This window comes from Gobio gobio, assembly GCF_949357685.1.
Source record: "Gobio gobio genome assembly, chromosome: 8".
Classification (NCBI taxonomy): Eukaryota; Metazoa; Chordata; class Actinopteri; order Cypriniformes; family Gobionidae; genus Gobio; species Gobio gobio.
In genome coordinates, this window is record NC_137114.1 from 47,522,618 (window position 1) to 47,537,173 (window position 14,556).

The following is a 14,556-nucleotide window of genomic DNA, read 5'->3' on the forward strand; positions in this document are numbered from 1 at the left end:
AGAAAAGAGAAGCGCCAGAGACGAGAGCAGACTCTCCAGATGAAGCTAAAAGCGACGCTGTTAACGATCGTGAATGAAAGACAAAAGTGGAATATTTTCTCCGGATGCCTTATATTTCCATTCTGCAGGTGAGAGATGTTTCTCAGATTACAGAGTTTAACATTAATCAACTCCAGAGTTTTACATGTTTAAGGACCAATGTAATGAAATGCGTTGTGTGTCCTGGTTTATTATTAGAGTGTAATAATATGTTGGCAGAGAGTTTTTCACACACTCTTGACTCTATTACACCAATAAAATGTGCTTAATGTGCCACTTTACAGAAGATCTCAGACATCAGCATAATGAATGAGGGGAAAACAGGGAACTTTTGGAGACAAAGAGGCTTTTCAGCAGCTCAGTTAAACATGATGGTCCTGTTGTTTCTCTCAGACTTTGGACAGGAGTTGAACAAACCTTGTTTTGAAAGCAATTCATATCTAACTTGTACCAAACTACTCAATATTTCTGACAGAAATATGTAATTAAAGTAATTCAGTGTAAATTCAGTAACTTATCTTTGATTTTTCCAGATCTGGTCCTGTGGGCGTCAGTATCTCACAGTGATCACAGTTCACACCTGCAGTGAAGCCCCTCCCACAACAATTCACCAATAAATACTGGGAAATATTCACATCATCCTACAAGAGAAGGACAAACTCCAGGTGTAGCAGCTGAAATCTGTGTGACTGTTAAAGATGGAGTTTATTAAAGAGGAGATTGAAGACATGAGTTATCCAGAACCATCCAGAATAAAACATGAAGATACAGAGGAACAAATAGGTTGGTGTCCATTCTTGATTCTTCATTATTGACTGTATTAGTGGCTGTGAGATAATAAGTAGTAAATAATAAGCAAAAGTGCATCTTTTTTTAGTTTGGGCTTTCGTGTTTCAAGTCAAGTAAAACTTTTTTTTAATACTGGGGAAATATACTCTTGTTCCATGTTGTTAGAAGGTAAGTGGGACATCTGCTATTCTGTATTATGTATTAAAAGAAAATACAGTACACCCAGAAATGTCCTTACCTTTTACCTAGTTTTTTACCCTCATGCCATGTGAGATGTAGAAAGCCCCGTTCACACCGCCAGCGATGATGTCGCTGCATGTCGCCAGCGGCAGAGATTCATGTCGCTAGTGGGCGTTCCCACTACGAGTTGTCTATAAACGTCATTAGCAGATCACCCTCGTCCTTCCATGCATCATTTTTTTTTAAAAATGTGTCTCTGTATGTACACAGAGACATATAGTAAAGAACAGGGAAATTGCTAACATCTAAAATCAACATCTCCTCCATCTTAACACGACACCGCAGTAGCAGTACAGCAGACGGATCACGTGTACTCCACTGACTTCACTCCTATAGGTTGTCGCTCGCGAAAATCGCTTCTCATTTGCATAAAGTTGAAATTTCTGAACTTTTGTCGCTTATCTCGTGTCGCTTGACACGCCCACATTCTGTCGCCAATGGTCACTGTCGCTCGTGTCGCCGGAAGTCGCCGTAACTTGACGTAACTTGAAGCTTGACTTAAGCACGCTGAGAAACTCTGGTCACGCGGATGTCGGAGGCTGTCAGTTTTCTTGCGTGAAATTGGCTCGAGAACGTCAATAAAGCTTGAAGCTTCATATTGCTCTTTACTCACACAAACCCCACTTTAATTTACAGCCCTCAGATGTCACACTTAAGGCCTGTTCACACCGGGATGATTTTCGCTTGTGTTTAACGCCTCGTGACTAAACAAAGGGCGCCAATGTGAGTGTGCACACCGGCGCGCAAAACGGCAGGCGTAAAAGCGCCATTAAAAAACCGCATTGGGTTGTTTTTTTTTTTTTTGACGCGGTGTGTTAACTTGCCTACCAATGAGATTGCCGCTTTTGTTTGCGTGCCTGGAGCTGCTGAAGTTACAGTAAAACACGACTTGCTGCAAATGCTGCTTGCCAGTTAGCAAAAGTGTGTGAAGGGTTTTTGCAAAGACAAAAATACTGCCTGAATCCGAAATCGCCCCCTATACCCTCAAACAGGGCATTATTTGAAGGGACAGCGATTTGTAGGGGTGTACGAAACCATAGTGGACGTTGAGTGCACTCATGCAATCCCACATTGCACTGCAATAACGAGTGTATAGCCGATGTACACTCAATGGCTGTCTGACTTCACGCACTAGTTTTCATTAATTCCTTGATGTGAACTGTACTGGTGGATAACGTAAGCGATAGTGAATGAGGCTTTAGGGGGCGATTTCGGGTTCAGCCACTGAATTCAGTCACTCTTCTCATTCATTCAGAAGAGAAGCCTCATGTTTTCTCTCTGTGGAAAGAGTTTTTCATGGCTAAAGAATTTTAAACAGCACCAGAAAACACACAGATCGCGTGTTCCTAACATAATTGAGGGAACTCATGTTCGCATCTTTGTAACTTTAAAGGTGATGATACACGGGGCAACTCTTTGAGCAATGTTGCTTGTGCACTTTTCCCGTTTAGAATGGGCAACAAATTTCTATCTGGATACTTTAGATCAGTCGTGGGCTCAGTGCCCAGCAACATTGCTCAAAAAGTTGCCCCGTGTATCATCATCTTAACTCCAAATGTAAATAAGGAAAATTATATGAATGAATATAAAATCAATCAAAAATTATTCCACTGCATCAATACTAATTTGTGATAAATTTAAATATTAAAGTTTCAATCTTAAATTCTTTTACTATAATTGCATTAAACGATTGGTGTCCTGCTGCTGTGACTTCACCCTTGCAGGCTCACTATTGGCTGATTCAGTGGTTAAGGGCGGCCATTTTGTGTTGACATCATTGTAGTCCTGAGTTTGTAACACTTAAGTGCCACTTTAGTCAGCATTTAAGAATCAGTCTTCGACTTGCTTTTATCTTTGTTGGGGTAACAGTTTAGGACCCAGGACCAGTAGTGAAAAATGAAGACCAAGAGTCAGGAGTTAGATTAATGAAAGAGAAATTTACTGAATAATAGTTTGCAGTTTCATCAGCAGAAGCCAGCTTCAAGTCTCACAAGGAGTTCGTAGGCCGCGCTCCTTCTAACAGTCTCCCCGCCTCCACCTATCATGCATACAATTTCTACTATTTCTACAAGTTATACTGTTTTCAAGGTCTAACCACGTCATTATTGTCATGTGGAATGACTCCGATTGACTCCGAGAAAATGGGCAGTCTTGGTAAATTTCCACACATTGTCAGTTAATCAGATTCATGTGTACAGATATCACTTGTTGACGCTTTCACCCCAGAATTAGGCACGTAATGACCTTCCAGATTCTGGAGCAGGCGCCAGCTTGTCCAGAACAACAAGCCCCTCATCTTTTAGGATGCCCGAAATCCACCTCCGATACTGATCTGTAACACCGAATACTGCGCACATACACAGATACACAGTCTTTCTAAGGTTGGAGTTGGTGAGATCTGGTCCCAACCAGAGAACATTTTCCAAAACATATTGATAACATGTGCTTTTCTCTCAGTGAGAGATACAGACAATAGTACAGACCATATTCATCTTGATTCTTTAGGGTTTCAGTAAAAGAAGTGTAGGCGCTGTGGTGGGGCATTCGAGGGCCGTGCCCCCCCTAGCGGTCATTGATGCCCCTCCTACCACAGGCCATGGCGTGTGACCCCAAAAAATATTCCTTTTGGTTATTCTTTTAATAACAGTAGCCGCGTTTCCATTACAGATTTGCGCAAAAACCTTTGCGATTATTTTCTAAATTTAAATAAAAAACTAGTTTCCATTAAACGATGTTATGCGACAAACTTTTTTTTTCCTCTCGCAATAAGTCATTCCAAATATTATGCCACGGATGTTGGTAGGTTTATGTATCCCAGCCACCTCGTCGGACACATTAAGGCTGTAAGGAAAGCACCTTATAGCCACTTGAGCGGCACGCATAAGGTGCCGTTTGTGTGTTTCTCCCTCATATCTGCTTCAAGGTCTTGATAAATTGTGGCATTTATTAGTTTAGAATCCAGTATTCCTGTAATTCTGTTGTCTTTTATGAGTTTAATAACGAACACGTTGTCTTCTGTCTGTGTCGGAATGATCGATACGGTGACGCGCATCTGCCACATCATATATATTATTTTTTCCACTATGTTTTTTTATTTATTTATTTTTTCAATTTTGTTATAATAACGAGATGTCATTAAAATAGACTGTGAAGTTTGGATTTTTCTCTTAGGCATAGTGTAACAACTTAAAATAGCCTACTCCGTCATTTATGGTATACCGTAAAACTTCAAATAATAGCAGAGTCCCAAATAGACGCCTGTCTCTTTTAAACGCCTGGTGTGACGACAGGTTTGGGTAAATAAAGGCCGGTCTCAAATAGACGCCGGGTCTGTTTTTTAGTATCGGGCCGTATTTGATCTTCTCAAACCCGTCAGATCGTCTGTTCTTTGTTTTGATAAAATTTCACGTGACAGACGGAACCGTTCATGAACGACTCATGGCAACATAACAAAGAGGTTAACGAACTTTCAGTCTTCAGTTTTTCTATAAAGTATAATTTGACATTTAAGCTGACAGTTGTCAAATTTCAAGCGTGGGTAAAGCTGAATACGGAGCGGCTGAAAAATTCCTTTAATGCTTGCGCGCAGACGTGCGCGTGTGTTTGTGTGTGCGAGGGAGAAGGAGGAGATATATTTCATTAACTTCGGGATGTTATCCTTAGGTATGTGGCCTGACAGTAGCTTCTGATGGAAGCGAGGATCACCTTATCCATTGTTTCAAAGAGGGAGAGCCGTGCGCATCTGGGCGGAGCTGTTAGTGCGAGCAAGGCAGGCAGAGTTAGCGGAGGCTGGAGAGGGAGAAGTGGAGGAGAGCAACGAGGAGGAGGAATTCGCCCATGAACTTGAATCAAGAACCGCGGGAATGATGATAGTGATGTATAGAGTAATTTTCTATCACATGATTGCAGTTGTTTTACAGGGTAGCCTTCATTCTTTCTTGTTGATGTGTTTCGGGCAACAAGTTCATACGCTCAATGGCTCAATTTGTGCTGCCAATAATCTAAGACATTTCTTACATTAAATGATTTGTTAAACACATTCGAATTAATTATAAATAAAACGTAATATAATGTGGTAACCTCCTACCGTCATGCTTGAACATCTCAACACTAAATTAAAGGCCTCTTATAGACGCTTGTTTCAAATACAAGCCGGTGCAGTTCGGCGATTTGGGTAAATAGAAGCCCGGGCTATTATTTGAAGTTTTACGGTAGTATACAGGGAGGAAAATAAGTATTTGATCACCCTGCTATTTTGCAAGTTCTCCCACTTGGAAATCATGGACTGGTCTGAAATTGTCATCATAGGTGCATGTCCACGGTGAGAGACAGAATCTAAAAAAAAATCCAGAAATCACAATGTATGATTTTTTAACTATATATTTGTATGATACAGCTGCAAATAAGTATTTGAACACCTGTCTATCAGCTAGAATTCTGACCCTCAAAGACGTGTTAGTCTGCCTTTAAAATGTCCACCTCCACTCCATTTATTATCCTAAATTAGATGCACCTGTTTGAGGTCGTTAGCTGCATAAAGACACCTGTCCACCCCATACAATCAGTAAGAATCCAAGACCAAAGAGCTGCCCAAAGACACTAGAGACAAAATTGTACGATCCAGAGGAGTCATGGGAGAAAGTCATGTGGTCAGATGAGACCAAAATATAACTTTTTGGTCATAATTCCACTAAACGTATTTGGAGGAAGAAGAATGATGAGTACCATCCCAAGAACACTATCCCTACTGTGAAGCATGGGGGTGGTAGCATCATGCTTTGGGGGATTTTTTTACCAACGAGTGGCTCTGTAAGAAGCATATCAAGGTTCTGGCGTGGCCTAGCCAGTCTCCAGACCTAAACCCAATAGAGAATCTTTGGAGGGAGCTCAAACTCTGTGTTTCTCAGCGACAGGCCAGAAACCTGACTGATCTAGAGGAGATCTGTGTGGAGGAGTGAGCCAAAATCCCTCCTGCAGTGTGTGCAAACCTGGTGAAAAACTACAGGAAACGTTTGACCTCTGTAATTGCAAACAAAGGCTACTGTACCAAATATTAACATTGATTTTCTCAGGAGTTCAAATACTTATTTGCAGCTGTATCATACAAATAAATAGTTAAAAAATCATACATTGTTTGGGGATTTTTTTTTTAGATTATGTCTCTCACAGTCGACATGCACCTACAATGACAATTTCAGACCCCTCCATGATTTCTAAGTTGGAGAACTTGCAAAATAGCAGGGTGTTCAAATACTTATTTTCCTCACTGTATATTGTAGTATGCAATGTGTTGTAGAATATTTGAGTTTATTTATTATAAGTTGTGTATTTGGGTATTATTATTATTACTAGGCAATGTGCTTATTTATTTAGAACATGTAGTTAATTAGGCTACCGTTCCCCTGTCGGGTATAGTCACCGCGACAGAAGGGCGAAATGTTTCATTTGCATGGTGGTAGGCTAACTCAAAGTTGTTGTTTTTTTTTTTACCACTTCGTTATTTTGGTTCGGAATTTCGTTTGTTGGAAATATGAAATTAATTTTGAAACGCTTTTTGAATAAAAAACTTTGCGTTTAATAAACAAAATATTTTTTTGAAATGAAGACAGCGTTTGGAGTGGAGTGCAAAATAATCTGTTCCCTGAGTCCACGGCCTTTGTTGGTGCTGTGAGTGTACACAAATAAAAGTAGACAGTTTATAGTTTATAATTATGTCTTGCTTTTATCTGTATGGCTTAAAATAACGGAGTGCGAGTTGTTTCCGCTGTCATAAAGGAAAAATGCGCGGGCGCTTTTGTCGGACAGAGGGTCTATTTAGTTTCATAGTAAGGATATGTTTAAATAATAGCATATAACATTATTTTTTAATTAGCTAATTGTCTGTATATTTAATAAATAAGAAGCAAACCAAGATCGTCGGGAAGGGATTGACATGCGTAGCCTACGTTTTCCTGTTTCCTTAACACAATTGAATAGAATTGTCCAATATTCGGGCTCATGTTATACGAGCAAAACTAAACTTTATTTTGGGTTAATATAGATTCCTGACCACTTTTACAGTCTATTGGCCTTCTAGAGAGATGCGCTAAAGCACAGCCTGCGTAATGGAGATTCCAAAGGGCTCTTCTTTGGTCAGTCCTATGCACCGAAAATTTTTACAATAGTCAGTAATTTTTATTAGGTTAAACAGGGATTTGATAACATTTTTTAATTTAAGGCCCACCCACAATTGGTCTGGCTCTGGCCCATCCAAAACTGGAATCCTGGCTCCATGCCTGATTAATATAATAATAATAATAATAATAATAATAATAATAAAAAGTGTTTCGCTTTTTTATTGCATTTCTGCTGTGTTGGACTATGATGTCGCAACTGCATCAAAATATTTCTCATACGGCAGTGCCCCCACGCCGATGACCCAATGCCCCCCCAGTAGATCTGCTCTGGTGCCGACTCTGAGTAAAAGGTAATATAAAATTAAATTAAATAAAGAAATAACATGAAAGACAAATCCACATTTCATCTCTGGAAGCCGGGCTAAATGAGCAATCTCTGTTACTTCATTCCTGTCGAGTTGGAGGTGTGTGATGCCTCTAAAATCCAGACACACCACAACATGTTGAAATCAAGTGTTTTTGCGAAACATCACACACCACCAGGACAGACCCTCAGTCACCACTCAGAGACCAAATACAAACTTTAGAAATTATAAAGGAAGAAACAATCATGGGTCCTATTGATATAAGCAAACTCATAACTGGAAAGAATCATTGAAATCATAATTATAGAGGAGCATGAATATTGATTGAGGCTTTGATTATAAATTTAATTAGGATATATACAATTATATTGAAGTGGTAGTGGATTTCAGAATCCACCTTTCAGCTTCTTTATAAAAGTCTCTTAGTTCTATAAAAGTTCACACTTGTAGTTCGGTTCGTTTGGTCCGGACCAAAAAACAAGAACAAAACATATATAGTCCTGGTCCGCTTAGTGTTCACTCTGGCATTTTTAACAGCAAACCTAAAGTTACTGAACCAAAGGCATAGGGATACGGTCACAACCTGATTGGTCGGCTTTTATGACGTATATTTCGTGACAGAGCTTGCTCACCGAACATTCAAAACAATGCTGTGCGTGGATTAAACGCCATCATTTTATGCGTGTACATATGGTTTTATTTTTACCAGCTGAGAACTCACGAAGAGCTCATAAAATGTTCAAAACATTCAAAACAGCACCAGGATTTGCTCTGTTGTATGCAGAATTGAAGATCTGCATATATCGATGAGGCACTTTACCTCCTCGTTGCTCCACGTTTGCCCTCTACTCATTTTGGATACACCGATCTTTCCGCTTCGTCAAATCAGCTGACTTGTAGCGTCGCATCTGGTGACATTACGTCCTGTTTTTGGTTCGTTTACATGTCTTTGGTCCGTTTTGCATTCATATATCAATCGAACCGCACTAGAGTTCGTTTGGAAGTGGACTGAGACCCATCTTTTTAGCGTTCTCGGTCCGCTTGTTTGGTGCGCACCAGGGTTCGGATGGCAGCGTTCAAATGTGTTCAAATGAACCGCACTAACCGAGCAATCGCACCAGGGTCCGTTTTTAATCGAACCAAACATGACAAGTGTGAACACACCCTTAGACAACTTTTAATGAGAATCTTTTGACACTTAAGTTAAAGCTTAAGACTATTCTTAAGAGCATTTCTTATAGGTTTTATAAATACAGGCCCAGATTTCTTGTTTTCTGCTGAGTGTTTTTAACTTTTTAACCTCATTGAACTGATTCTGACTACTTTATATGTTTATTTTAGACCAGATGGAAGTGACGGAGCAACAACACAAACTAAATGACATAAAGAAACTCTGTGACTTCAAAACTCAAGAAACAGAAGCCAAAAAGCTGCACACCTGCTCTCAGTGTGGAAAGAGTTTCACACAAAAACGAGACCTTAACAGACACATGAGAATTCACACTGGAGAGAAACCGTATACATGCACTCAGTGTGGAAAGAGTTTTACTCAATCATCAACTCTCAGAAGACATCTGCGCATTCACTCTGGAGAAAAACCATTCAAGTGTGATCAGTGTTGTAAAGATTTTATTTCATCCTCAAATCTTAAAAAACACCTGATGGTTCATTCAGGTGAGAAGCCTCATGTGTGTTCTCTCTGTGGAAAGAGTTTTTCATTTCTGTACAGTTTCAAACTGCATCAGAAAACACACACAGAAGTGAGAGATCATGTGTGTTGTGACTGTGGGAAGAGCTTTACTAAATCTAGTCATCTGAAAGAGCACCAAAGAATTCATACTGGAGAAAAACCATTCAAGTGTGATCAGTGTTGTAAAGATTTTATTTCATCCTCAAATCTTAAAAAACACCTGATGGTTCATTCAGGTGAGAAGCCTCATGTGTGTTCTCTCTGTGGAAAGAGTTTTTCATGGCTGTACAGTTTCAAACTGCATCAGAAAACACATGATGAAGTGAGAGATCATGTGTGCTGTGACTGTGGGAAGAGCTATACTAAATCTAGTCATCTGAAAGCGCACCAAAGAACTCATACTGGAGAAAGACCTTACAAGTGCTCATATTGTGACAAGAGTTTCACTCAGTCTGGACACCTGAAATCACATGAGCGAGTTCATACTGGAGAGAAGCCGTAATACTGCACTCAGTGTGAGAAGAGTTTCAAAGATGCAACAGGTTTAAAAAAATCATCTGTTTATTCACTCTAATGAAATAATCCTTCAAATTCATAATGAAATGCACCAATCAGGCATAACATTATTACATAGCAGCTGAAATCTGTGTGACTGTTAAAGATGGAGTTTATTAAAGAGGAGATTAAAGAGGAGATTGAAGACATGAGTTATCCAGATCCATCCAGAATAAAACATGAAGATACTGAGGAACAAATAGGTTGGTGTCCATTCTTGATTCTTCATTATTGACTGCTTTAATAGCTGTGAAATAATAAGCTGTAAATAATAATAATAATAATTTTTTAAGTTTGGGGTAGTTTCAAGCCAATTAACCCCTTTTTTTTAAATATATATATACTGGGGAAATATACTCTTGTTCCGTGTAGTTACAAGGTAAGTGGGACATCTGCTATTCTGTATTATCTATTAAAAGAAAATACAGTACACCCAGAAATGTCCTTTCCATTTACCCAGTTTTTTTACCCTCATGCCATGTGAGATGTCAGCGCTCTAGAGTGCGACCAATTTGGGAACACATGCACCCAAAATTTGTAAAGGTGCGACTAAAATTTTTCCTAGGTCGCACCGGTGCACCTAACGTCATTGCATCCGCTCAGCTGCCTCTCCACGAACGAAGCGTTTGTTCTCCTTTGACTGAACTCACACACTCATGGTTGGATCATGTCGTGGTCTAAACCAATCAGAGACAGAGTTGGGGCGGGTCTTTGCCTCTGATTGGATGTGGTCCAGATATTCATGCTCCGTGAGATTGAAATTGCGACGTGAGCAGCACCAGAGAATCAGTTACGGCAATCAGCATCAGCAAAATAAATGCAGTGCTGAAATGGTTTGTGAGTCCATTAATTTCACTGAAGGTGTGTGTGTGTGAGCACACGTGTGTGAGAGAGAGAGAATGAACGTGAACTTGTGCCTCCCTAAACTATGTCATTGTCAAGACAACCGCCTGTCAGTGTAAGCTCAGGGGGCGCGAGAATCAAAACATCTAGGAATAGCTTCGTATGTTTTAGACAAATTTAAAAAAATGTCTAACGTTACCATTAAAGTGAGTCCTGTACTCAGATCGTCAAGCAAACCACCAAAACAAAATCGTTGTGTGTAATCATTTTGGCGTTTGCCGTTTGTAATCTTCCTTTGAAGTAGAAATGATCCGATACCCTTTTTCCCTTCCCGATACCGATTCCGATACCTGGGTGTGTATCTGTATATACAGCTGTATACACTACTAGCCCTGTATGAATTGCTAGAATTATTTTATGGTGTGCTTCAGACTTATCCCTTAATAAAACATGAACAAATACATGATGAACTACTTTATTTATTACAGTATTTTTATTATCTGACATGCATTTGACAGTAATATTATTTATTTTTCTTAAGCGAAAAAGAACTTCAATTGCAGCCACAAATCTAACACTGCAAACTGAAAAAGGTATTTTAGTTTTACAATATAAATGTAGGAATATAAAAAATGTAATATTAATCAGAAAATAATCTATTTACAACCTTCTAGGAATAATTATTATTATTATTATTATTATTAGTAGAGATGTATTATTATTACATAGAGACGTAGCTAAATCTACTGTAGGCTATAACATATACTGAACATATATTCTGAACTATATTCAGAAAATTTCTTCACTTTAAACCAAACTTTTATTTTGACGGGTTGCCGTGAACACGTCACGTCATTGAGTGTCTGTGTTAATTATATGACACGATAAATTCTCATGAAGTGGCGGTTTATGCGTTCGTGTCCTCATATAGTGACCATAGACTGTAAAAATGCACATAGAGGTAAAGATACTGGGGGAGGACAAAGACAGCAAGCGAGTGTCACGCGTGTGTGTGCGCGCGGGCGCCCGCCATCCACACAGGGACGAAATACTGCTAAACAGCGGACATACTGCTAACGCTTTTTCCTTTCTTTCGAAGAAGAACCGCGCAGTGGTTAGGCAAAGCTCGCGGTCATAATAACTAGGTCTTGTTTAAGAAAATGATATCGGATCGGTACATGGGTTCAAGTACTCGCCGATACCGATGCCAGAATTTGTTGTGGTGTCGGTGATATTTCCGATACTAGTATCAGAATCGGAACAACTCTACTTTGAAGAGATCAACGCGCTGTAACATTTCCCTCAGATACGGTATCATAAATGCTTAACCCAGTTGGCGTCACTACTGTGATTGTGCATTGTTATATTATATTCCAAAAATAATCTCTTTGAGAACAATATTTGCTGATATATCTACTGTCCTACCTGAAACGCTAATGTTAGTATCATTGTGCATTTGTTCCAGCTAGCACAATTTTATTAAGAAATATAAAAAACTATAGTCTGCCGTAGCCTACAATAGAAGAACACTGCCGTCCAAAGGCAAAGCGCAGTACCTACACATTTGGTCAAAATTGAGTTAAGACTTGAAATGGGCTTTGTGACATCTGTTCTGTCTTGTGAAAAAGTTTGCTGGTTCAATTTTGTCCAGTTTTAGAGAAACGAGCGTGTCAAAATTGCAGTAACTACAAAATCCAAGCCAATACCAAGGCAAACCGCAGTAAGTGATGTTACTGCGTTTTAGCTTTGTTTCCCCGTTTTTTGACACAGCAGATACTGCGGTTTCAGCCTTGTCATGATGGGGATTGTAATGTATGCGGTTTGCCCCGATCGTAACACACAGAAACAATCCCGCAGCCATATGATGTTTGAACTCGCGTTAAAACGCAAATATTCAAAGCCTGGTAAGGAAGATAGCAAAATAATAACTCATAGTAAGGCAACTGACAGCTTTATATTCAGTTAACATTGACTAGCCAGCTGCAAGCAAATTTTGACTAACCTGTGCTGCTCTATTAAAGGCAATATCCTCTGACAACATAAAGATAATCCGATTTAATCACGTTGGTGTTTGTTGATTCGGACATCTCTCCGTTTCAGGCAGCTAATCCAATTGTATTGACAGGGGTTACTCCTTCAAAAGTTAGCTGGGTCTGGTAAAGTTATCTTGTTAGACAAAGTTACTCTAAAAGTTAGCGGCGCCAGTCAGCAGGTGACAACCGGACGAGCGCAGCCGTCCGACAGCAAGCACACTAGGAATTTAAGAATTTAACCCTTAATCGTCCCTCAAGTAGGGTTTACGTTTGAGTCCCTTGGGGTCAGATAGACCCCAAACCTTTACAGAGTGATTGCCTAACGAAATATAATTTTTTTACATGGAAAACTATATATCATTTTTTTTATTTACTTCTCAACTATACATTTATGATGTGTTTTTGTGGGTATTTGGTAGTTTTTTACCTATTTACTGCACAAATACTTAACTATGTCATAAATTGGCTCATTAAAAATTATTTTTTTATGAAAAAATCACTTGAATGATGATCTTAAATAAATATAAATAGTTTTTGGACATTGCTCTATGTGTTAGGGATAGAATACCGCCATCTGTAGGTTTGTGGAAAAACTTTAGGAATTATAGTTAAAGAGAAAGAGAGTGCAATGACCACATTATCCAATAGAGGTCCATAGGGAAGTTATGCAAAAGTTAAGCTGCCTTTCATCTTTCTTTTATTTGCCCTTTTCCCTCTCTTTCTCATGATTGTTCCATGTTGCATTTTGTGCTCTAGTATCAGATTTATGCCAGTTTTGTTGATTTTATTTGCCAGTTTCTATAAAAATGCTCTCTTTTGCAGTCACACACATGTGTGTGTGTTTGTGTGTGTGTGCGTGTGTGTATGAGACAGAAAGTTTGTTCCACTTTGTGTTTATGCTCTAGGACCAGATCTTGATATAAATGTAGACATTTTCAGATTTATACTGGATTTAGTTGATTTTTTTTTTAGAAACAAAGTGAAAAAAAAGCATTTTTCACATTTTCCCATTCATTGCCAAAATCCCAAAAAATGCTCCAGACACCTGTGTTTGTGTGTGTGTGTGTGTGTGTGTGTGTGTGTGTGTGTGTGTGTGTGTGTGTGTGTGTGTGTGTGTGTGTGTGTGTGTGTGTGTGTGTGTGTGTGTGTGTGTGTTCTGGTATTCATCACGTTGTGGGGACATGAATCTGTTTACACAGTCACGTCATGGGGACCTCTTGCGTTGTGGGGACCAAAAATGAGGTCCCCATAAGGGAAACCATTAAAATGAGTAGAGAATCTGTTCTGAAGGTGGTGGGCGGAGTTTTAGCTTTGGCCCATAACACACGTTTTTGAGGTAGTGTGCGTGTGTGTAGGGAGTGCTCAGTTGCGCCCCCAAACCTTTCTGACTGGTAATGCACTCACGTCTCCACACACACATTTTCCAATTATGGTTAGGCTCCGCCCACTTCCTACGCATCGTTAAGATCGATTTCAGCAAAGACATACGTATTAAATTGACACTTGACTTCACAAACTTCATTAAACAAGAAGAAGAAGAACAATACTTCACAAAAAGAAGATTACATGCAGAAAATGCCAAGGGACGAAGAGGAAAAAGGTGAAACACAAGGTAAGCAGCACATATGTTATTAAGTTAGTAATTACTTTAGGTAACGTTAGCAGGCTAGCTCACTGATGAGGCTAAATGTGGCCTGACGATATTAGCGATCACATAATCATTCAATTTAATGTTAAAGACTACATTTTAAATGAAAAGCGTCGCCTAATGTTTAGACTGAAATGATTGCTATTGGAACGATTCGGTTAATATTAAATTAGTTTCTGTCTAGTTCGCGTTAGTGTTGGAGGGGTGGATTATTTTATGCTTTATATTAAAGAAATTT

At 39.2% G+C, this 14,556-nt stretch overlaps 1 protein-coding gene across 1 annotated transcript; it reads left to right on the forward strand.

Moving 5' to 3' along the window:
- LOC307129988 (uncharacterized protein) lies at nucleotides 1–9,988 on the forward strand. The gene is made up of 3 exons (XM_079822818.1): nucleotides 1–128; nucleotides 324–822; nucleotides 8,891–9,988. Exons 2-3 carry the CDS (start codon nucleotides 738–740, stop codon nucleotides 9,739–9,741), a joined length of 936 nt encoding a protein of 311 aa, XP_079678944.1. The 5' UTR covers nucleotides 1–128; nucleotides 324–737; the 3' UTR covers nucleotides 9,742–9,988.
- Nucleotides 9,989–14,556: the final 4,568 nt, after the last annotated feature.